This window comes from Trichoderma aggressivum (assembly GCF_033847375.1).
Source record: "Trichoderma aggressivum f. europaeum strain CBS 100526 chromosome Unknown scaffold_081, whole genome shotgun sequence".
Classification (NCBI taxonomy): domain Eukaryota; kingdom Fungi; phylum Ascomycota; class Sordariomycetes; order Hypocreales; family Hypocreaceae; genus Trichoderma; species Trichoderma aggressivum.
In genome coordinates this window covers 1-21,002 of record NW_026946447.1, presented here as the reverse complement: position 1 = coordinate 21,002, position 21,002 = coordinate 1, and the positions used below count along the sequence as shown (strand labels likewise).

General features: G+C 50.4%; 5 protein-coding genes across 5 annotated transcripts; 2 read left to right on the top strand and 3 right to left on the bottom strand.

The window, feature by feature from the left end:
- Positions 1 to 2,107: 2,107 nt before the first annotated feature.
- On the bottom strand, positions 2,108 to 7,663 carry Triagg1_10674 (uncharacterized protein; the record flags this gene model as incomplete). Its single annotated transcript, XM_062894771.1, has 5 exons — positions 2,108 to 5,555; positions 5,623 to 6,250; positions 6,314 to 6,956; positions 7,025 to 7,410; positions 7,522 to 7,663. 5 exons carry the CDS (start codon positions 7,661 to 7,663, stop codon positions 2,108 to 2,110), a joined length of 5,247 nt encoding a protein of 1,748 aa, XP_062750356.1.
- Positions 7,664 to 8,555: 892 nt separating this feature from the next.
- Triagg1_10673 (uncharacterized protein) lies at positions 8,556 to 11,395 on the top strand (the record flags this gene model as incomplete). Its single annotated transcript, XM_062894770.1, has 6 exons — positions 8,556 to 9,126; positions 9,210 to 9,507; positions 9,578 to 10,440; positions 10,516 to 10,798; positions 10,842 to 11,087; positions 11,158 to 11,395. 6 exons carry the CDS (start codon positions 8,556 to 8,558, stop codon positions 11,393 to 11,395), a joined length of 2,499 nt encoding a protein of 832 aa, XP_062750355.1.
- A 345-nt stretch (positions 11,396 to 11,740) lies between these two features.
- On the bottom strand, positions 11,741 to 13,466 carry Triagg1_10672 (uncharacterized protein; the record flags this gene model as incomplete). Its single annotated transcript, XM_062894769.1, has 4 exons — positions 11,741 to 12,291; positions 12,347 to 12,882; positions 12,973 to 13,108; positions 13,199 to 13,466. 4 exons carry the CDS (start codon positions 13,464 to 13,466, stop codon positions 11,741 to 11,743), a joined length of 1,491 nt encoding a protein of 496 aa, XP_062750354.1.
- A 2,028-nt stretch (positions 13,467 to 15,494) lies between these two features.
- On the top strand, positions 15,495 to 16,436 carry Triagg1_10671 (uncharacterized protein; the record flags this gene model as incomplete). The annotated part of the gene is made up of 1 exon (XM_062894768.1): positions 15,495 to 16,436. The coding sequence occupies one exon, from the start codon at positions 15,495 to 15,497 to the stop codon at positions 16,434 to 16,436; it is 942 nt and encodes a 313-aa protein (XP_062750353.1).
- A 1,519-nt stretch (positions 16,437 to 17,955) lies between these two features.
- Triagg1_10670 (uncharacterized protein) lies at positions 17,956 to 19,044 on the bottom strand (the record flags this gene model as incomplete). Its single annotated transcript, XM_062894767.1, has 1 exon — positions 17,956 to 19,044. One exon carries the CDS (start codon positions 19,042 to 19,044, stop codon positions 17,956 to 17,958), a length of 1,089 nt encoding a protein of 362 aa, XP_062750352.1.
- Positions 19,045 to 21,002: the final 1,958 nt, after the last annotated feature.

The following is a 21,002-nucleotide window of genomic DNA, read 5'->3' as shown; positions in this document are numbered from 1 at the left end:
CACGAGTTTTCACAGCCAACTAACCAGCCTTGTTTAACTCCGAGCATCAATGGCATACATGATGGAGCTGGGAAGCTATACGCATATGGGTGAACCATGTCCAGTACTATGGAATGGAATAGTCAGCAACCTTGTTTGGGCTGGCCGTGGCATCTCCAAGGTCCACAGTATGCCGCATGTTGCAACATACAACATGTCGGCTTTTCTTTGATTCGCCGCGCCTCACTAGACATGCCCTGACATTGTATTTATCCAAGTCTTGGCAGTTGGTGATCTGTACTTTCGAGTCGTATGCTGGGATACTCAATTGGTAACGTCTTACTACGACTGGCAAACTGCTCCCATCATGGCACTTTGTATTGGGGGTGGAGCCATTACTACCAGGTAGGCATCCGGTAAACGGCCTACAATGTCATGATTAGTATTTTGATGCGATTTCCATGTATCATATAGCTCTTTTTTTTTTCATTATTTCTTGACTAAGAAGTTGCTATGGGAGACCAAATTTCAAGAGACGCATGTCTGAAGTGACAGGGTTGAAGAAAGCCCGCCGATGCCTCTATTCAAAGTTTCAAACTATCATATAGAAACGCTCAACCAAAGTCTTCATCAAATATCATACTAGCGAGGTATACCTATCCTTCATGGGCTCGAACTGCACTCTACACATAATCCCCACATTCACTGTTGACTATCCACCAGCTGTATGGATATTAGACGAATACGGCACAATCATCTCCCCGACGCAGCCAGTATTGTATACCGTTGTTCGACTAAAAGAGATATCTGCCTGTCTTAGAGTGGCCAGGGTAGTCACCTTTTCAGTCACAAAGCTTCTGGCAATAGTGTTCTTCTAAATATACAGCGAGCTAGTTTCTTCGAGGGGGTTCATGACAATCTAGAACAACTAGTCATACTGTCTAGGTAGGACGAAGAGAAGGAAAAAAAAGCCCTATTAAGCAATCATTTTCATCCGTCTTATATGAGCTATATCCGTCGTTCAGGCTATTTGACACTTTCTGCAACCACCAGTTACAGTCATTTAGCCCGGATCATCTCTCCACAACCACTTAGCAAGGATATCACGAGTCACAATCTTTGGTTTTATTTCATTTGCTGTGCCGAGCTCCGAAGATAGTCGCGCAACTCGCCGGTTACCGCTGAGCCAAGATTGGATCTCCTTCCTGGTCAAATTTCGTAAGGCATTTGATATGGCTTGGATTACGAATGATCCAAACCTTGCCGACCTATCAAGGTATGCATGATCTCTTGAAATAGCAATGTGACGGCCCAGAGCATGAGGAGATCGGGCACAAGTTCGTATTCGGGCGTCTATCGGGCTTGTTACTAGGTCCTGCCAGTCGGCCAATATGGTCTGTTGGGATTCGTCACCAATTATGGTCCGACGATGAAGAAAATCACCGGGAAAACAGAGCCTGAACTTTCCAAAAATAACAATTGTATACGCCTCTCAGAAGGCTAACATGAACTCGGAAGGTAAGTAGCTTCATTACCGTTGCGTGGTGCGACACAATTGAGGCGCAGCCAACTTCGAATGTATCAAGATATACCCTAGTTAAGTGATAGCTCAAGTTATACAGGGCGGAAAACATATTGGTGGGCTGTAACAAACAAACGTTGCATTAAAGAAAAGTCCTCCCTTAGCTAGAGGGGGGAATGGACTCCTGGGCATCTAATCGATGAATACGAAGAATACCACAGTATCTGCAGAGTAGGAGGGACAGATTATAGCAGAGACATTAAACAACACCGATTCTACGGATTTCTAAGCTGTTAGTAAGTTGGGCATCAAACTACTCATTGTTTGAGGCTCGGGGGAGGGTGCGAGGAGATTTATATCATAGCTGTTTTTTTCTTCATGGAAACCCTGCCTCATTAGATTGACATTTGTCAAGGGAAGGACATTCTTAAACTATAGGATACCTATATGTATATGAAAGGGGAAACCGATATCTGGCGAGTATAACATCATGTGCTTGATGATGATGATGCATTATTTCCCCATCAGTGTCATGTAGAAAGAAGATGGCAGCTTGTAGCGTATAGGGTATAGTATTCAACAAGATTTGATGATATGAGATTCTAGCTACATCCTTAAAGCGTCCTTTTTCTTCCACATCAAAAAATCGAAAACTACCGTTATAAACCCCGTCAGCAGGTGAAACTGAGCAAGCAACCACATCGTCATAAAGTGGTAATACGCAACATGTCTACCGCGTCCAAGCAGTACCTGCTCATGCTGCAACTTTTCAACCTCCCAAAACTTTCTATATCTCTCCACTGCAACCTTGCCGTCTTCTTTTCCGATCTGTTCAAGCCATCTCTCATCTGGATGTAGAAGTAAATGGCATTCCGGCTTTGCCCCTGCCTGAAGCAGAATCTTGACAATGTCCCAATGAGCTCTTACCACGGCTGCATTGAGAGCAGTGCGATATTTACCGCAAACCCCGTTCGACGATACATCAGCTCCATGATCCAGTAACAGTTGTACTGATGCCGTCTGGCCCGAATATGCTGCTGCTTGCAAAGCAGTGCCAAAGATTCCACCGCGGGCATTAACATCAATATTGGGACATTCATCAAGGAGCATCTTTACCGCATCAGTAGCAATTGCCGTTAAATGAAGCCGTATACCGGGAGTATCAGATTCCCGGCGATACCAGCGTTCACGTGGCTGCCCATTTTCATAAATGTCATACGCCACCGAACAGGCCGCTTGGAGTGGAAAGCCATACTTGCCCCCCTTGAGGTTTACGTCGGCGCCGTGATCGAGAAGAAGCCGGATCCTCCTTTCCACCATCTCCGACACGGCAAACAGATGTACCGTTTCGCCCTTCTCCAGCTTGCGGAGGGTTCCTTCAAGAGAGAGAACACAATGAAGGGCGGAGCCAAACTTGCCAGACGCGTAACCATTGGCATCAGCACCATGATCTAGCAGGAGCTGCATCTGAGCGTTTCCATCGACATCAGCGCCGGCATAAAACCCAGCAGCAGCTTGAAGCGGACTGGCACATTCGCTGCTCTGCACAGCCGTGGCACTCGCTCCGTGTTCAAGCAGCAGACGTATGATACTGACTTGGCTTTTGTGCTCACAATGTGCAGCACATGCTACTTGTAGTGCCGTCCCAAATCTCCCATCCTCTGCGTTCACATCAGCGCCCCGTTCAAGCAAAAGACGCACAATCTCTTCACCCCCTTGCCACGGAGGCGAGGCACAGGCTATTTGAAGCGCAGTTCCATGTTCCTCACCAGTGACGGCGTTGATATTCGCACCATGATCGAGTAGCAGGCGCACCATCTCGATTTGACTGCTGCTTGGACTTTTAGCACATATCGTCCGCAGGGCGGTTCCGAACTTTCCACCCTCGGCATTCACATCGGCTCCCCGTTCAAGTAGAAGCCGCACTATATCTTCGCTTCCTTTCCATCGCATCGAGGAACAGGCTGCCCGAAGTGCAGTTTCATATTCTTCGCCGGCGACTGCGTTAACATCGGCTCCGTGGTCGAGCAGCAAGGATACCGTGTCGAGGTCCCCCAGGTTACAAGATGCCTGCAGTGCGTTTCCGAATTCACCACCCTCTGCCTTTACATTGGCGCCCAGTTTGAGAAGAATCTGCATCGTTTCAATACCTTGCCTGGAGCAACAAGCTGCTGCTTGCAGCGCAGTCCCATAGACGCCGGCTTTGGCATTGACATCAGCTCCATGGTCAACAAGTAGCTGTATCATTTCTGCTTTTGTCCCAAGACCTCTAGGGCTGTAACACACCCCTTGTAGTGCGTTACCGTATGTTCCTCCTTGTATGTTCACATCGGCGCCATTTTCGAGAAGCAACTTGACCATATTCATGCAGCCCCTGTATGCAGCTTTCTGCAGTGCTGTCCCATGGGATTTCCCCACAATGTTCACATCAGCACCATGGTCGATTAGAAGCTGTGCTATTTGAACGCAGGTAGAAGAACATCTGAGTTTGTGATGTCCACATGCTTTATGCAATGCAGTATCACACTTCCCGTCCAAGGCATTTGGATCTGCCCCAAGGCTGAGTAGGAGTTTCAGTCTGCGAAGTTCTCCATCCACGCCGATCGAAAGGCCGAATGTGCGTTTCAATTGGGGAAATATCCTATCCATGCCTGGCCTGTAGTTTGTGATCATTTCGTGGAGGGGATATCCTCCCATGCCACCTAGGTTGACGTTGGCCCCCTGTTCAAGCAGCAAATCGAATATTTCCCAGTCTTTTGCCCTTGCCGCTTCACAAAAAGCCGTCTTGTCCATGTTTCCAGTACCACGCTTGTTGACGTCTGCTCCATTGTCAAGCAGGAACCGAAGGCAATCCATATTCCCTGCAGCCGCGTAAAGAACACACCCGGCTTCATTAGAAGGGCCGTTGATGTCCGCCTCGCGCTCTACCAGAAGCTTTAGCATACTGAGATGCTCATCTCTCGCCGCAGTTTGCAGAGCTGAACCCCATCCACCACGCTGAGCATTGATATCAGCACCTCTGTCTAAGAGTAGGTTTACCATTGCAAGGCTACCACGGAACACGGCCAACTGAAGCATATCCCCAGCTTTGCCATCTCCAGACTCGTCTTTAATCGTTGATATTGCCGATGCATCCGCGTTGGCGCCCTTGTCTAGCAAAAGTTGAACAAGTCGTAGACTGCCTCCACGAATCGCATAGTACAGCGCTACATCGAAATCCTCCTGTGCAAAGTATTGCTTCACACCGAATCTCTGTGAAAGCACATGTCCAGTTATAAGAGTAAAGCCACGCCAGGCTGTAAAGCAGTATGGCCGCATCAGCATTTCTGTCATGTCTGAATAGGAAAGCTCTTTCATTCTTCGCCACTGATCTTTGTACATCTTGCTGCCAACTATCATGTTGAGCAAGCTTTGGCTTTGCATTGCAAGACATATTGCCAGTTTCTCAACCACTTGAGCAGTCCAGATCTTATAAGGGACCATTTCGAGATGCAGTGGCCAATAGGTTGTTGAATAGCTCTTCAAAACATATCGAGTCTGGATGATCCTGCTGTCCGGAGTGCTCAAGTATATATGGTACGCAAGACACCAGTAGGCGATCCAAAGATGAGCGTCTGCCGCACTAAACCCAAGCGATAGTGCATCATCTCGGTAAATTCGACTAGATGTTAAATATTCTTTGACTGAGAAATGTGCCAGGCGGACTGTTCCAAACTCAACCAGAACAAGCCCCGAGAAGTATGCCAAGACATCTTGAGAGTCGAACAATTGTTCTGATTGATTCAGACGCTGCATTATTTTCTCGTTTGTATCCATGTCGCTTGGCCGCATGATGAAGATATGTGCTAGTTGGTCCACAGAGAGAGGTATAAATGAGAAGGCGAGCCATTTCAGACAACTTAGGATATGCTCTTGGTATTTAGGATCTATCATGCCAAGTATCCTCTCATATGTCTGGTCAAGTCCTTTGGGAAGGTCTAATAGCGCCATTTTTATTTCACTCGAAGACCTGAGGCTCCGTAGTACTTCGAATTGACAACGAACGTATTGAAACCTTGTAAAGCAATTAGCAACACGAGATTCCTCAAAAAGCAGTACAATACAATCCCTTCAAGACTTACATTCCATCTGATCTATCAATCAGAGTCTCTTTGACTTTCTTCTTTATGATATCTGACCAAGATTTATAGTTGGCATCGGCGAGCGTTGAGTCTATATATTGGCTGATGTCGCGCTTGATTGCCTCTCGGTGAATGTAAGAAGACAGATCGAATTCTATCCTCGTTGGTTCAGATAAATAGCGTTCAAGTTCAGCGTATATATCCGACTCTTTTCGGCTTGTACACATCACATGAAGATTATCGGGTGCAGCATTTAGGATATAGCGCAATGTCTTCATGAGATCTTCACGCCGCCCGCCTAGTTCTGGGCATTCATCCAACGCATCAATGACGATGTACACTTTAGAAAACCCGCGCAGAGTCGCAATAAGTTCTTCTTGAAGCTCTTCGGTAGGTGGGCGCATATCTTGGTCTTTGTGTTTTTTAAGTCTTGTCATTGAGTCGGGCATGTTGGGGCGGCAGCAACAAATTTGCTTGATGAGAGACGCGAGCATGGCATCTCTTTCCTGCTTTTTTACGTCGCTAAAGCTAAAGTAATAATACGCCGTAGCGATTGTAACATCGTCTTTGTGTTTGCTTTGCAAGAATTTGATGACTGAAGAGCTTAGGACAGACTTTCCGGAACCAGCTGGCCAGGCGTATTAGGTATATGAGGGAACTTGAAAAGGGAGTGACGGAACATGGAACTCACCTTTACCATGAAGCCATAAAAGAGAGCGAGGATTGTTCATCCATGATTCGAACGCTTCGCCCTCGATAAACCATTCACTCGTGCCAGCTTCATGTCTGTTACGTGCTGCATTGTACATGTCCGATGGATCAACATCACATAACCAGCGATAGAAATCCCGGTGATCTTGTTTCGCATTGGCTTCCTCTACTGCCCTGCGTAGGCTGGAAATATCCGCACCAGCAGTCATCAAACTGTGTATCGTTTCTTTGTGTCGCTTCTCGGCTGCAGCGCATTCTTCATTATACTGTTGATCGCTCCAAGCCTGGTCGATCGCACCCATCTGACTCTCTTGGCGCTGTATCTGTTCCATCAAACCAACCCAATTATACCGTCCGATAAGATCACGAGCCAAGCGAGTGGCCCCATCATTGGCGTAGTAGCAGTAACATGTTGCCTGGAACTTTAGTACTTGTCGATATAGCCTTTCCAGAGAGCTCTTATAAAGTACATGCGGTACAGTAGATGGTTGGTCGTCGCTTTGCCTTGTTTCATAGCGTCGACGATAGAGATCTTCCCTCATTCGACCTTGGACGATGAGTAATGAGATGTACTCCAACCCTTTGGCGAGGGATGCAGCTTGATCCATGGGATTCAAAAACAGCTAAGCACCTGATTCAGTTAACCCACTCCATAACGTAGAAGAATCCACAGGTCACACCCAAAACATACCGACAGCAATGCGCTGACGCCAGCCCACGCCAATGATGCATAGGGGTTGGAAGCTAAAGCCGTGGTGAGAAAGTCATTGGCCAGTTTGACAACGCCCAAGATGGGCTGGACAACCTCAGCCGGCTGAACCTCTGAGCTACGAAACGAAAACTTCCAAATGTTCTTCTGGACCTCTTCCATCTTACATCGTAGCATGACGTTCATCCACCTCCCCTTGTTCTCCTCCGCGGCTAACGTCGATCCCAGGGCGGCGGTGACGCTTCCGCGGAGTCTCGCCTCATATTCTTCAATGAGTGCGCTATCCTCTTGTTGTAATTTCTCGTACGCGAGATTCCAGAGTTCACCAATGGGAATGTTCTGATACTCGTTATCGTTGCCCAATGTGGCTGTGTTTGGTGATGAGTTAGACAAGGGCAGAAGAACAGAAGGACCTGATACCCCGCATTAATTCAATCTTGATGTTTATTTTGTGAGAGAATCATCCGGATGAATCCTACAATGCGAGCTTTTCAATTCTTGAGCCTTCTGTGTAGCCGAGGAGCTTGTAGACTCATCCCCGTCTTTGCCTCTAAGCGTGAACAACTCCTTCACCCTCTCCGTCTTATCCTTGATTCTGTCGATTCTGGACGATTTCCCCATATTGTGTAACTCGTTCCCTTTGTTGGAGAAGGTTGGAGAATGTACAATAAACCGCTCATGGTCCCATGAGAGACTCAAAGAAGCAGGACCGACGTCTGATGCCTGAATGAGGCGAAAGGTCACTTACATAGCCACAATCTCTTGCAGCGGAGTGGTTCAGCTCGGAAATCCCCTCATTGCACTAAGAGCATTATTGGCCCAACTCGGGCCTCGACTGGTCCAATGGATTCAAGTATCATGCAAGGTGAGTTTTGAAGCTGCTAACAGAGAGAGCTGATGCTTCGTTCATCTGATACAGAATCCTCGAATCGGTGCAGCATCACCAAGTACCAGTGGACGTTAACATGTACACGTATTAATGGGGTTTTTGTCACTCTAGACTCGATCACGCCCGTAATGCTTTAGCACAGGTACCTCCACGTACCGCAGGGATCGGATCGATGCCCTCGCGCTAACAAAAGGTACATGCGCTGCGCCTCTCTCTTCCAACCGGAACAAGCGTCATGTCGTCAGGTACTTGCAACAACTTGATCACCATGTGGCGGCACATTTATCCGTCCAAGGACACCGACCGCGCCTTGGCAAGATGTATTTGATCTATTCCGCCTCATCGTCATATATGGCCATCACGTGTGTTCCTGAAGGATTCTTCTTTCGCCTTACACGCGAGGCTGTTGGTTTGTGCTCTGTCAATCTATGTAGGTACATGGAGTCCATTTGTTGCACGGTCTTATAAGACGACGTCACCACTGGCTGTGCACATCCTGTGATCATCATCGAGAGCATAAGCAACGATATATAGCTCTGGGATCCTCCATCAACAGCATCACCAGTGTCTCTAATTCTTTATTATCACAAACAAACTTATACCCTTTTCTTGAGAATAAAAACCATGACCAAAGAGGCGTCCAAGGGCGAGGCGCCGCCTGATGGCGAAGCACCGCCAAGCTATACCACGGCAACCGAAGATGTTCTAGATGCCACAGATCCATCCCAAAACATCGACGTTACGACCGCCTTTGCCAATCTCTCCCTCTCTTCCGGCCCGGCAACTGGCGGCCCTAATGCTGACACCACTCTCGCTCACTTGAAGCTTCTCCACGCCATCGACACTCTCAAGGAAGATGTGGGTTATACCGACGGCCTCTATGGCATCTTCGACAGTCGTGCCAAATGGGACACCGAGATTCTTCATGGCGCGGCCCTGCCTCCAGGAGTTCAGCTAGACAAGCTTGGTGAAAGTGACAAAGAAAAGCTTGCTCTTAGTCGTCTGCGCGAAAAGCGATGGGCCATCTTCCTTGCACGAGCAGTGGATAGATATGAGGCGTGGTGGAATGCAATGGCCCAGAGCAAGACCATGTTGACCGAAGAAGACATGTCGACGCCAGATAGCCCCAAGTACATCGCCTTTTCAACCAGCGGCAAACCACTAGGTTGGACAAGAGACTCGATTCCACCGTTGGGTGAGTTAATTCTCGACAGCTCAAAAGCTGACCCTCCACTGCGCTTATTAGATAGGAAACCTTTGGCTGATACAAATCTCCAGACGTCCTCATGGTCATGCATGCCCACATGTTGAACCCCAGAGCCTTCCTCGAAGACACTATGCGCGCCGGCTTGGTCGAATACTGGACCGCGGGCATGCCATGGAAGGCAGTATCTGAGGCTATCACCGTTGATTTCGAGGAAACCCCCAGTGAAGTGGCAAAGAGCAACTGGCTTCTGACAGGGCGCCAATGGAACAACTCGGCAGATCCCATGGTCAAGACGCTCAAGTGCCCGTGGTGCAAGGTGGACATGCGAGTTCCTTGGACCACCTGCGGAGCCGTCGAAGATGCAGATACGTCAATGCAAGTATCGCCATGTTGAGTGCGCTCAAAACAACCCTTGGCAGCTAACACTTGATGAATATAGACCGATTGGCATCCTTGGAAGCGGATACGGCGACGGCAATTTCTCACACCAATGCCCGTCCTGCGACAAAGCCATCAACAAGGAAATCCTCTCCCTCTCCAAGTTCGTCCACGACACCACTCTTCTACTCGGAAAAGGCGTCCCAATGCCCGGCACCCTGCTCGACATTACGTCCGGCCAGCCATCACTCACACCCAACCCCCTAGTCGTCCCAAACTTCACCCGCATGTTTCCAAACCGCATGATCCGGCACGAACTCCGCATCAAGATCGTCGAGCTCCTCGATCCCACATCGCAAAGCCCCAAATCCTCCCCCTCCATGGCCGACGTGCGCGACCTCATCGAAAAGACCATCCGCAGCGACGAAGCCGTCCGCCGAATCGACGGCTCAACGCGCCGCGTGGGACTCCAGCTCATCCGGCGCGACGCCAAGATCGTCACCCGCAAGATGATGAGCCGCTACTGGGAAAACTTCTCCCCCTTCGCGCTCGACCTGTGCGGCGCCGTCATGCGTCAAGGCGTCTTTGTCGAGAAGATGGTCAAGCTTGACTGGCTGCACAGCCCGTCCGCCAAGGCCACCATGGCCCGCCTCATCACAAAGTACAACCGCTTCATGCAGATTATCAAAAAGAACCCCTTCAAGATGGCCGTTCCTACATTGGATGTAGATCTGGCTTGGCACACGCACCAGCTGAGTCCCCAGGATTACTACGCTTACACCGTAAAGGAGACGACAAAGTTTATCGACCACGACGACAAGATTGAAGAAGGCGAACTAAGCGACGCATTCGAATGGACCACCAAGACATATCAAGAACTGTTCAAAGAAGTATACAGCGAGTGCACATGCTGGTACTGCGAGTGTAAGCCCTATACATCTAACCACCCTTCTTCACCAACAAGGAGAGCAACTAACTAACAAACAAACGCCCTCCCAGCCATCCGCGTCTCCCAAGGCTCCAAAATCGGCAAAATCTTCAACGTCTCCTCCAGCCAAAAGCTCGCCGACGTCTTCCACGACTCCGGCTCCGCCAAGCTCTGCCCCCCGGACAACTCGGCGCACATCTCGGCCCACAACTCGGTCCGCACCCTCGAGACCCCCGAGCGCGCAAAGTTCACGGCCTACATCCGCGCCCGCCAGAACCGCCGCCTCAACGAGGCCTACCAGAAGGCCGCCAGGCGGGCGGAGAAGAAGGGGAGGGCCTTGCCGCCCCGGGACGAGTATTACGATCATTGGGGATACAACTACTACAGTAAGAAAAAGAAACCCCCCCCCCTTCATGTCAAGGCCGCTTGGAACAAAACCAAATACTGACATCAAAACCCCCCTTGAGTGTACGGCCCGTTCATGTATCCCATCTACTTCGCCCCAGGCTTATACTACGGCTGGGATCCGTGCTACATGGCCGCGGGAGATGGAGCCTGGGCCAACTGCGCCGCCGGAACCTGTGGAAACGGAAACATCGCCGCGGGAGGCTGTGGAGGCCCTGGTGGATGCTCTGTCAACCCAGTAAGTTTCACGATACGCTCCGTTGGGTTGCGTCTTAGTCTTGTCGTAAGCTAATTGAAGAATTCTACAGGGCCAGGGTGCATGTGCTTCCGCGGGTGGTGGAGCGGCATGTGGTATTGGAGGAGGAGGCGGCGGATGTGCTGGAGGAGGAGGAGGAGGAGGAGGATGCGGCGGCGGCGGTGGTGGTGGATGTGGTGGAGGAGGTTGTTAAGCGTTGTTGTTATTGTTGGCGTGATTTTACTGTCGGCGAGTACGAACATGTGAACAAATTACGATACTTTGGTAGATTGAGCGCAGAAAGGCCATGATGGGCTGTATATGACGCATTTTACCAAGACAGATGTATGATTTGAGAACACGAGCGTGAATAGTACCGCTCTATCTGTGGGATTTGACGTAGCTCAATGGCGCCATGTTCTTACAGTGTCTATTTCTGTTTATTTCACTATTTCTAACCCTGGTATAATCTCTGCTGTGGGTGCTGTGGGCGCCGTTCTTATGCTCATGATATCCGTAAACTCCGTTTTCATCTCGTGTCAAATTCACCGATATAGTTGACACGTCCAAACCATGTGACAAGAATAAATAACCGGACATTGCGCGGCTGTAAGTGGATCGCTAGGATGCGATAAGAAAGAGAAGACAAAAAAAAATCAGCTTGCTTTATGAGAAATGCCATTGAGCGGGTAATCTTCGATGGGGGTTGGAGGATCATCCTTGGCAAGATGCTCAACATCAGGGACAACCTCGCCTTCACTAACAATGGGGAATGGAGTGAGGACGTGACTAATGTCTCCCCACCATTGCTCGCCAAAGCGGCGGTACCATTCCACCGTCATCTGCAGGCCCTCTTCAAACGTCGTCTTTTGCTCCCAGCCCAAATTGCGTAGCTTTGACCAGTCGACGGCATACCTGCAATCGTTGAACGGTCGATCGTGAGTGTACTTGACCCATTTCCGAAACTGCTCTGGGGTGTCATGGGCAATCTCCATGGCGGATAAGATTTTGCCGCATAACTCGAGGTTGGAGATTTCGTCGGTAGAGCCCACATTATACACATGGCCAATCTGGCCTTTGTGAAGTATCGTGTCAAAGGCATCCGCGGCGTCTGCAGCAAAGAGGTATCTCCGGGTTGGGCTGCCATCGCCATGGAGGACCACAGGGTGGCCTCGATTGAGCAGGGAAATGAATTTGGGTATAATTTCTAGCCAAATCAGTTAGAACATAGTGCTGAGAAGAACTTTGAATAAAAAACTCACTCTCGGGATATTGGTGGGGACCATAGACGTTATTACTGCGAACGATAATGGTCGGCAGCTTGAAGCTCTTGTGATATGAGTGCACCATCATTTCGGCGGCAGCCTTGCTTGCGGCATAAGGGTTGGTTGGGGCCAGAATGCTCGACTCCTGCAGCTCGTCTTCGCCGTGGCCAACTTCGCCATACACCTCGTCTGTCGATACATGGATAAATCTCTTGATGCGAGCCTTCTTGGCGCCCTCCAAAAGGACGTGGGTGCCATAGACGTTTGCGTGGGTGAAGCTGTAGGAATTGCCAAAGCTCAGATCCACATGCGACTGGGCGGCAAAGTGCATCACGGTGTCGATGTGGTAGCGCTCCATGCAGTCGAGGACCTCGGAAGGATTGGTCAAGTCGCCATGGTAAAAGGTAAAGTTGCGCTTGTCGTTGAGGGCTCTGGTGTTGTTGAGAGCAGAGCAGTAGTCGAGCTTGTCAAACGACACAATGTTGTAAGCGTGGGGGTATGTCAAGGTGAGATGGCGAACAACCCAGGAAGCGCTGGTGTGATGCAAATGTTAGTCATGTGCGCATGGCCATTTAAACGGCCTGCGAGGGAGCTCAAGGGCCGTCCGAGAGTCTGAAACCTACATGAAGCCTGCGCCGCCGGTAATCATGATGTTTCTGACATCGGAGCGAGGCTCAAACTCGGTGGTGCCCGTGAGGACGGGGGCCTGCTGCCAAACGTCGGGCTCTTGGAAGTAGCTGCGATGGCCGTTCATGATGCCTTTTTTTTTCCGGCGTCATGGATCAGTTACCAAACTCGGACATGGACGGACAGGAGCGGGATGGGTGCCAGATCGGGGCGCATGCATACCGTTGGCCAAGGAGGTCTTGACCATGGGTCTCCGGTAGGGCTGGTGAATCGCGAGGGAATCAGGGTGTCTGACTGGATCCATGGTTTGAGCTTGAGCTTGGCCCGGCGGTTGGTTTCGGCTGTAGGCGAGGCGCTGGAAGGGCGATGCCAGGGCCGGTGCCAGAGCGGCGTCTGACGAGTGCGAGGACGGCGAAGACGGCGAGGAAGAGCGGGAAGAGGTGGTTGAGGCAGGATACGATGCCGCCGGAGACGACGATGGCGACAACATTGGTGTTGAGTGGGAGAGGGAGAGGCAGCGGGAGAGGCTCGGTGGGAGGGCTTTGATCAGCGGTTTCATGTCCCGGAGCGCGGTTTCCTCAGCAGCAAAGTGTGGTTGGAAGCGAAGGTGAATGCGAGCTCGAGGGTAATTGGTCTGGATCTCGGTAGGTAGTTACAGGTGCTACAGAGAAGGGCAGGCGCAGGCGCAGGCAGCGGTTTATATTGCGCAGGGCCCCAACGAACACGAACGTCTGGTCGTATGCACTTGTACCGTACCAGGTTTCGTCCAGGTTTGTCTTGTCTTGTCTTGTTTGGTCTGGTCTGGTTTGGTTCCGTGAGCGAGCCGCGTTGATTGTCTGCTAATGCTAACGCTCGAAATTGGCTGACACACCCTCAGCGCTTCACGCGATTCCCAGCAGCTAGCTCCAGCCGTCGGTGGCTAGGGCCGAGGCAAAGGCGCATGTATTCTGGAATTCCGGACTCTCTCGGGAGGCTCTCTAGACTCTCGCTGGACGCTGGACGCTCTCAGGATCGGGATTCGACCGCATCTGCGCACGGCGGCGGCGGCAGGGCAAATACGAGCCCGTAAACAGCTTCGATGGTTACAGTGGCAGCGGTTACAGCGATGACGGCGCAGCGATTCGCACAGCTTCGTTCCATCGGTCCGTCGTCGCCTCGATTCCGTCGCACGGGTCTCGTCTCGTCTCGTCTCGTCTCGTTTCGTCCCGGGCAAGCAAGGCTTTAATTTTGCCCTGTCTAGCCATGCTCGTGATTGATTCGACTGCGTTTAATTGCGATGTGGAGGGACGAACGGCTCACCCGCGCCTTGTCTGCAACGGGACTAGCCCCGCGTTGTTTCTCTGTCACAACAGCCGGTCGAATCCCAAGAGAGAACCTCAGAGCTACTAAAATCCATGGTATAGATTAGCAGGACTCTCCAAGTACTCTTCAAGTAGCCGGGTGCAGAAATTGCCCTCCTTCCCCCAGTTCCGTTTCGGTTCCCACAAGGCAGAAAGAAAAGAAAAGGTACGTACCGGCCTTGCCTCGACCCTGCTTGTACCTGAGCACCTAAATACGGAGTGCGAGTACCAGACATACGTCATGCCCTCTCAGGTACGAAAGCATATCAAGTTCAATTGATGCTGATGCGCTCCCGGTGGCTGTTCTGACATGTGCTTGAGCTTCTAGCTATAAGCCAAAAAAAAAAAAAAAAAAAAAAAAAAAATTCCCCGTGGGCAACACCGTTAGGGCGCGATTAGATAGACAATCAAGTGGAAACCCAGCAACATTGAATAATTTTTTATTTAATTCAATATGCAAGCGATGGAATCTGGCAATGCGAATCTCTCAACAAGGATCCCCGAACCTCCAGATGGATCAGCCTGTCACCTTCGATCCATCACGGCCCATATATATACCCATGGCAGCCTCCACCGCCGTCGTCATATTGCTTCGGAGATCGTCAATTCCACGAGGCCATCATATCTTCCCTCTATACAGTCTTCACAGCCATTGGAGACACGATAATGAAACACTGGAGACCTGATAAAATGCCGCAGCCGTGTTATCGCGTCCTCTCCACCTGTCAAGAGAATCTGCCCGCGGCTCAGCTTCGTTTTCCAATGGGCCGACTCGCAAAAGGCCTTCTTTCAGGGGATGCTGAACTCCACAAGCCGTCTTAGAATGACGGAGGCGGTGTTGGCATCGACAGGAGACGGACGTGTACCGCCGGTGTTTGCTGAGCTGCCAAGCCGCCGATGGAGTCACAGAATGCATACTGGATATCCGGCAACAAGCGAGTCTGCATCTCTCAGCTCGTAGTAAGCTCTCAGCTCGTAGGATGTGCATTCACAGTATCATGAGAAAGGAGAAGGACCAAGAGGATACTCGGATTCTCGAGTATTTAAGGAGCTGGTAAATCCTCCACAGAACCACCTTCGATTCTGCATTCTCATCATAAGCCATTCTCCCAGCTTAGACGATAAAGTTTTCTCCTAGATCTCCCATACGCCTTCAGAAAACTTGGCCCTTGTTCACAATGGCTCCCTCTGCAATCTCCCCCAAGTCTTCCCCTGAACCCGAGCGCCGCTCCAGTCTCAAGAAAGCCCTCTTCCAGACCCGGTCTCACAGCAGCTCCGTGTCATCAGTTGCTTCCATCACCCTCAACGATGGCAACATGATACCCCAGGTTGCTCTTGGTGTTTACAAGGCTCCAAACGGCCAGGCAACCGAGGACGCCATCACGGCCGCTCTTGATGCCGGATACCGCCATATTGACTCTGCTGCTCGGTACGCCAACGAGGAAGCTTGTGGTCGGGCCATCCGTCGCTGGATGGAGAGGACTGGCACCCCTCGTGAGGAAATCTTTGTGTGCTCCAAGCTCTGGGACTCTGACCACGGCTACGAAGCCACTTTCAATGCGCTCTGCTCCTCTCTTGACAAGCTGGGCCTAGAGTATCTGGATCTCTATCTTATTCACTCCCCCGCTCAAGATGAGGAGAAACGTCTGGAGAGCTGGCGCGCCCTGGAGACAGCTCGACGACTAGGCAAAGTCAAGTCCATTGGAGTTTCCAACTTTGGCGCAGCTCATATTGAAAACTTGCTCGAAAATGCTCGTGTGATCCCTGCCGTCAACCAGGTCGAGGTCCACCCATTCTGCCAGCGCGAAGCTCTCGTCGAGCTCTGCAACAAGCACGGCATCATGATCGAAGCTTACTCCCCGCTGGCTCGGGGAAACAAGCTTGAAGACCCCGTCATCAATGCCATTGCCAACAAGTACGGCAAGACTCCCGCACAGATCCTCCTCAACTGGAATGCTTCTCGCGGAAACGTCGTGCTGCCAAAGAGCTTGACTCCCTCCCGGATCCAGAGCAACCTCGAGAGCTTCGACTTTGAACTCTCCAAGGAAGATGTTGACACCATCAACACTCTCGGGGCTGAAAACTACGTCACTGGCAGCATGCACAAGTCCAGCGACTAAATGAGATAACGACACTTGACATTCATCTTTGCATCAAGAGGTACTTTTTTTCTGTTACAACCTCTTCTTTTCTAAACTGGATTTTAAATCTGCGACATGATACCTCATCCTCAAAAATTGCTTTTTTTATGACTTGCGAGGCGCAAACCATCAAACACGAAAAGGTGTGAATAGACGGATAAATGTTTATAGAGGAATATTAGATCTGGCGCCCACGATGGCCCAGAAGAGAACTTTGCTCTTTTGCTTTTAGTTACTCCCACTTAGAGTTTGCAGTCCAATAGAGACAAAATATATGTGCTTATCCTTATTACCATGACCCATTTCGCCCAGACTTGTCCGCGTCTCTACACTGGTAGCTGAAAAGGCGACATTCTCTCAGCACCCAATTTGTTTTTCCAGTTTTTTTTCCTTTTAGCGTTCCGAGATCAGGGGTAGAGCGGGCCCAAATGACAAACAACATGTTCCAAATGCCTACGATCGCTAACAGGGCCTGTGGTGATTGGCTTTCTCCTTCATCTTTGTAGCCGATCCAGAGACGGTCAGACAATGCAAGCCCACAAACCCACTGCGGATTGAGAATTCTTTGCGACATGTCTCAGATTTTGGTAACACCGTATGAGCATGACGGCGGAGAAATCATTGGGCAGCGGCATGCTTGCTTGCGACTCACTTCAAACGAGATTCGAGACAGGCAATCCACGTCCTCTTCATGTACGCTCCACGGAAAAGCTCCTTATATCAACGCATAGTCAATGGTAAATGTAGGCAAACTCAGAAGCCTGAATTCACTCGCAAAGCTTCCCCGCAATCACCCAACATTACTCGCAGGATCAACGACCTGGGGGAGGAGACTGTACGCCACGTGTTATTGAGATCTCCTTTCTCCCCTCCCCACGCCCATCCCCATGTCTCACGATAGACTAAATGGGGTGTTTTTACGGGGAATTTCGGGTGAACGGATGCAGAGGGGGAGACAAGGCCCATGGAATTTATTTCACATTATTTCCTTCACGTTTTTCGGTCTTGTAATATTGAAACTGAGGAATGATTGCCTCCAGCATTTCCTCGAGAGATGTTTGGATCGTAATTAATACGAATCCTTTCCATGTTCCGTATTGATAGCGGTATCATGACTGCGTGAAGACATCTTTTGGTTCTGGCTCGAACTAAAGCAAATTATAGCTGAATGGGCGGTTCAAAATACCTCTCCATCATAACTTCTATAGCTCACAGACGAACTCAACAGTCAACATCGCACGCACAATAAATCATCAAAAACTCAAAAACTCAAAAACCGTCAGCCGCCGTATATTCATTATTATTGATCCAAGTTTTCTATACTCAATGTACCCGATAGCCCCTCAAACGCCATAACCAGTGCATCAACTTTGTCGCTGAAAAATCGCAACCCGCGTGTCCCAACATTACGACACCCCCCCAACTTTTCCCAAAGAATTAAAAAAAAAAAAATGAAAAGTTTGCGCCCCCATCACTCTACCTTGTGAAAACCATGCGCTCAAAGCGTCTTTTGCTCCGAGTCTGGCTTCCAGCTGAGCACCATCTGATTGAACCTCTCCAGCTGTGAGAGGTCGGTAGCCCAGGTAGTCAGTAGCCTCACCACTGCAAACTCTCCATACTTTTCCCATACGTAGAATGAGAACTCCTGCTGGAGAGCGTGGACAAGAGTCAGGGGCAGCACGGCAAAGACCTGGTTGGTCTCCGTCTTGGCGTTGAGCTCGTATCCAGCTCCGGTAATGGAGCGAGACAGCTTCTCAGCCGCCAGGTTGGCCCGTCGAGCGAGGTTAAAGTACAAGCAGTCGTCCTCTCGGAAGAGCTCCGCAAACTGCACGCCCATGATCCGACCCTTGGCGAGCAGAGAACCACGCTGCTTGACAAAGAACTCAAAGTCCTCCGCCAGCTTGGTGTCCTTGACCACGATGGCCTCGCCCAGCAGAGCGCCGTTCTTGGTGCCTCCGATCCAGAAGATGTCGGTCAGCTCGAGCATGTCCGGCAGGGTCAGGTCATTGATGCTGGACGTGAGGGCAGCGCCGATGCGAGCACCGTCGGCGAATAGCAAGAGCCCATTGGCCTCACAGATGCGCTTCAGGGCGGTCAGCTCGGCCTTGGAGTAGATGGTGCCAATCTCCGTGGCGTTGGAGATGTAGACGAGACGGGGCTTTGCCATGTGAGGGAAGTGCCAGTTGTCGTCGAGGGCCTTGGTGAGGGTTTCCGGCGTCATCTTGCCGTTGACGGGAGCGACGTTGATGATCTTGTGACCGCTGGCCTCGACGGCTCCCGTCTCTCGGGTGACAATGTGGCCAGAGCTGCAGGCAATGACGGCCTCGTGGGGACGAAGACAGGCGGCGATGGAGATTGCGTTGGCCGAAGTGCCGCTGGGCACGAAGAAGATGCCGACGTCGTCACGGCCGAGGTGGCGGCGGATCAGGTCGCGGGCCGTCTCGCTGTAAGTGTCGCGGCCATAGCCAGCCTCTTGGGTATTGTTGCTCAGCAGCAGTGCATTGAGGACGTCGGGATGGGCTCCCTCGCTGTAGTCGTCGGTGAAGCTGTATTTTGTCTTGGCCGAAGCGATGCCGGTGGCAGGCATTGTGAATTGTGATTGCGATGCTGGAGTTGGAATTGGGAAGATTAAGGTAAGGTGTTGTTGATGTTTTGCGTAAAGAAGAGTCCAAGACGGTTGAATCTAAACAAACAACGAGGCTCGTTGATGACGAAAAGTAAACAACCGAGTAGCAGCTTATGAAGGAGCAAGGAAACAAGAGGCGGAGAGCAGCGTTCCTCTTGTTTTACAAAGAGAGCAAAGGAACAAGACAAACACAGACACAGGCAAGAGCAAGGCAAGGCAACCCAATGATACTTGTACAGTATTGACAGCACATACGCCGGGCAACTGGGGCCATCTACGGAGCCTCTCCCCTGCCAATTAGCTAATGATAAACAGACCGGTTGTCGTGATTAAAAACGGTGCTCCCCTGAGCAATGCAAGGGAAATTCACTGCAAAGTAGATTAATCCATTACGAAACTCCGACTCGAGCCCCGGGAAAAAAAAATCAAAAAGGCTTCTCCAGTCTTTTCCTCGCCGTTGTGCAAAAAAGTTGTTTTGATGGGCTCTTTGGACAAAGCTAAAGAAAGAGTCTCCGCCGGAGCCGGCGCCAACTAGTGGCTTACCCGGCACATGCCGACGCAGGCCGGACCGCCAAAAGACCATCCCGACTATCGGACGCGGGATCCCGGGATTGATTCTGCTTGGTTTGGCGAGAGGCGGCATTGCTTGTGCTCTTGCGTCGTATCGTGACCATGCAGATGCAGATGATACAAAGGCAGTGATACCGTTTCAGTTTCTCAATCAAAGCACAGCTCAAAACGACGACACGAAGAAGAAGACGGGGAGACAAGAGAGGCGCCGGAGCTTCCTATCGCCCCCCCTCACATCACATCACATCACATCACCAAACGGAACAAATGGGCAGAGATAAGATGGGGATTTCTGTACGGCAAAAGACAAAAAAAAAAAGGAAAAAGATCCTACTCGTGCACTAGCAGCGGCCAGTATCGTCGCTTCATCGGCCCCACGTTGGACAAGCAAAGTCCCCTAATCAGCAAACCCACGAAGCTACTAAGCCAAGACGAGCCCGTTGCTATCTAAAGACCCTTCTCGGCCCGGACAAGACTCGGAGACTTGGGAGCTTTTGGGCGTACGAGTTGCATCGTCCATCACCACCACAGCAGGAGGTTTCAAGATAACTATGCTACCACCGCAGTATTAGACTGTAAACCATCATCTCGAAAGCGTATTAGCCTCTCACCTCCCCCATACCCAATGACACGCAGGGGGAAGGATTTCATCAAATGCAAGCCACAGCAGCAAAACCCCAACAATGACATACAATCCACGTAAAACCATCATCAAAAAAGCAGGCCCAAAAACTCCATCCCTTGCGGTAAAAGCATCCCATAATAAGAACAAAAAGGACCACGAGGGGGTACAGCGGCAAGCATCTACCGGGCTTTCGCTTCGACTCTTGGCACATGATCTAGACCGACCACGATGCAAGTTCTCCGCCTTTTGCTTCTTCTTCTTTTTTCTCTGCTGATCATGGGATTTACAAACATGCAAACTGAGACACGTACAAAAGCTCCGATATCGACACCAACGTAATTGGACCCTGCCCTGCTCTGCCTAGCTATGAAACCGCCAATGCACGTCGCGCCTCTGGTTGCTTTAAAGGCCTTCCCCAACATTTCGTATTGTATGCGAATTGCGAGATGGGGAAATAGACAAGGTGCATTAGCCGGTATTCGACGGCTTTAGGTATAGTATTTGAACCGTAACGGTGCATGTCATTGGGTGATTGCGCCATCTCTCAGCTACGAGCACATGGATCAGTTTTTCCAACGTAGAAATAAAGAGTTTATTCTTCTTCATTCTGAACTTCTTTCGTCAAATAGCAAAAAGTATCAAGGAACGTGCCGTGTCGCTTGCTCAATCAAATCCAACCTCATCCAAGCCCATGTAAAATCGTCAAAACGACCATTTATCCCCT